A 2,511-nucleotide genomic window follows, 5' to 3' on the forward strand; every position below is an offset into this window, starting at 1 on the left:
ATATATATCACATGTGTGTATTTATGTGGTGCATACACATACGTACTATGCACAATATTTCGTTTAACAATATTCCTGACATCGCTAATATTTGCACATGTATTTTACTTACTGAAGTTTTGTGATTATTATACTAAAATATTTCCACTTACATATTTCTCTTTCTTATTTTCAGACCACCATTTTAGTTTTATCCCTTGATTATTTTATGAATGTATTCTATATATTCTTGTTGCATATAATATAATATGCGTTGATGACTATATTTATATGCCTTTTGTTGAAATCTTGTGTCATTTATATGCATAATGCACTATATTCTGGTTTTGTGTTGAAATTAAGTTATCATGCAATTAAAATGCGTTGTATTGAAATATCATGTTAAATATTCATATTTCGCTTGTCTTTAATTTTTAAATATCAACTAAATGTGGTTGGAGATAATATAATTTTAATTTTTCTATTTTCCTACAGGAAAAATTGGAGACAATAATTGCCAAACGAAAGAAGATTGTATGGAAGCTGTTGCCAACAGTACATGTGATCAAGGGAAGTGTGTTTGTCTTGAAGGATTTCAACCCAGTGAAGATTTTCAGCATTGCAACTTTCGTAAGTGTCATAAACCTATATTATTCACTTTTCGCTGTTGTATGTTTGGTGTTATAAAGGCATGTGGCCTGATGCTTATGGCTGTGGGGTTCACGATCGTAAAGCAATGTGTTCGATTCTCGAACCTTGAAGAATAATCGAAAGACATGGTACATGTTGACAGTCAGCAAGTCGTCCGCGATTCCTTACTTTCATAACTTACATTGTCCAAGACAACGAGTTGTTAGAATTTTCGTTCTGAGTCCAAATACCGCCGAGGTCTATATTGCCCGTCATCATCTCATGGTTGACAAAATAAGTACCAATTCCACTGCGTCGATGTAATCAAATTAGCCTCTCCTGAAGTTTGTGACCGTTAGTACACCGGACAAAATGCTTAGCAGCATTTCATCCGTCTTTACGCTGTGGGTTGAAATTTCACCCAGGTCGACTTTTCCTTTCATCTTTTCGGAGTCGATAAAATAAGTACCATTTGAGAACTGGGGAAGATGTAACGGACTTACCGCTCCCACAAAATTGCTTGCCATGTGTCAAAATTTGAAATCAATATATTCTTATCTGTAAGGCGGTGAGCATGCAGAATCGTTACAGCCCCGGACAAAATTCTCAGCGATTTTTCTTCCCATTTTACGTTCTGAGTTCAGATTTCACCGTTGTCGACTTTACTTTTGAGCCTTTCGTGGACGATAAAATAATTACTATTTGAGCACTAGAATCGATTTATTCGACTTAACCTTCCCCCGAAATTGCTGGCAATGTGCTAGACCTTGAACCCGTTATTAGGCGTATGAAATAATACTATTCATGTAAAGTATCAGTTTAATGAATTGATCCTTTCTCCCAGAAGTCTGATCTTATGCATATATGAGTGATCAATATATTCTTGCTCGCTGATTGATATCTTATATTAATACTGTTTTAATACAGAATATTCTGGCATTCTGTGTATACATACATACATACATACCTATATATACTCTTTTACTTCTTTCAGTCATTTGACTGCGGTCATGCCGGAGCACCGCTCTTTAGTCGAGCAAATCGACCCCAGGACTTATTCTTTGTAAGCCTAGTACTTATTCTATCGGTCTCTTTTGCCGAACCGCTAAGTTACGGTGACGTAAACACACCAGCATCAAGCGATGTTGGCGGGACAAACACACACACATAGATATATATACATTTATACGACAGGCTTCTTTCAGTTTCCGTCTACTAAATGCACTCACAAGGTTTTGATCGGCCCGAGGCTATAGTAAAAGACACTTGCCCAAGGTGCCACGCAGTGGGACTGAACTCGGAACCATGTGGTTCGTAAGCAAGCTACTTACCACACAGCTAATATATATATATAGACGGTTTAGATATAGATTCAATATATATATATATATATATACATACATACATATACATACATATATATATATGCTACTGAAATTACACTCACGCACACTCACACACATACTCATACACACGCACACACACGCACACACTCACACACATATATGGGTTTAATTTCAATTGCCTGCGACATGAAAACCATGCAGGTTTCCCATAGCACACAAATCATGCACAGTTGATATTTCTTCGTAAGAGCCCTCTGCTGTCTTTCATCCAGTCACACAAGGCCAGGGAATGATGGATAAAAATAATCTGGTTTTGTTCAAAAGTAAGGCCTTGTAAAGTGTGAGCGTTGTTATTGTGAATGTTTGTAAATTCAATCTGAAAATAACCTTCAGTTTTACCTTGTTGGGTGGTGGAAAGTAAATACTATGACATGAGACAGAGACACCATAGGAAATTGATACACCCTACCTAAATACTGAGCAGTGAGTTTTTTTTTGCAACACACACATACACACACACACACACACACACACACACACACACACACACACACAC

The 2,511-nt window shown here is 36.8% G+C and overlaps 1 protein-coding gene across 1 annotated transcript in view; it reads left to right on the forward strand.

Annotated features, from left to right (window-relative positions):
* LOC106868471 (cell death abnormality protein 1) overlaps positions 1-2,511 on the forward strand; it is a gene marked incomplete at its 3' end in the record, with an annotated part of 329,389 nt that overhangs the window by 241,531 nt on the left and 85,347 nt on the right. Inside the window, exon 6 of the mRNA XM_052966721.1 lies at positions 475-609. Within this exon, the coding sequence (XP_052822681.1) occupies positions 475-609 (135 nt within the window). The remainder of the gene's footprint in view (positions 1-474; positions 610-2,511) is intronic.

The sequence above is a fragment of the Octopus bimaculoides genome, chromosome 3 (genome assembly GCF_001194135.2).
Source record: "Octopus bimaculoides isolate UCB-OBI-ISO-001 chromosome 3, ASM119413v2, whole genome shotgun sequence".
NCBI lineage: Eukaryota > Metazoa > Mollusca > Cephalopoda > Octopoda > Octopodidae > Octopus > Octopus bimaculoides.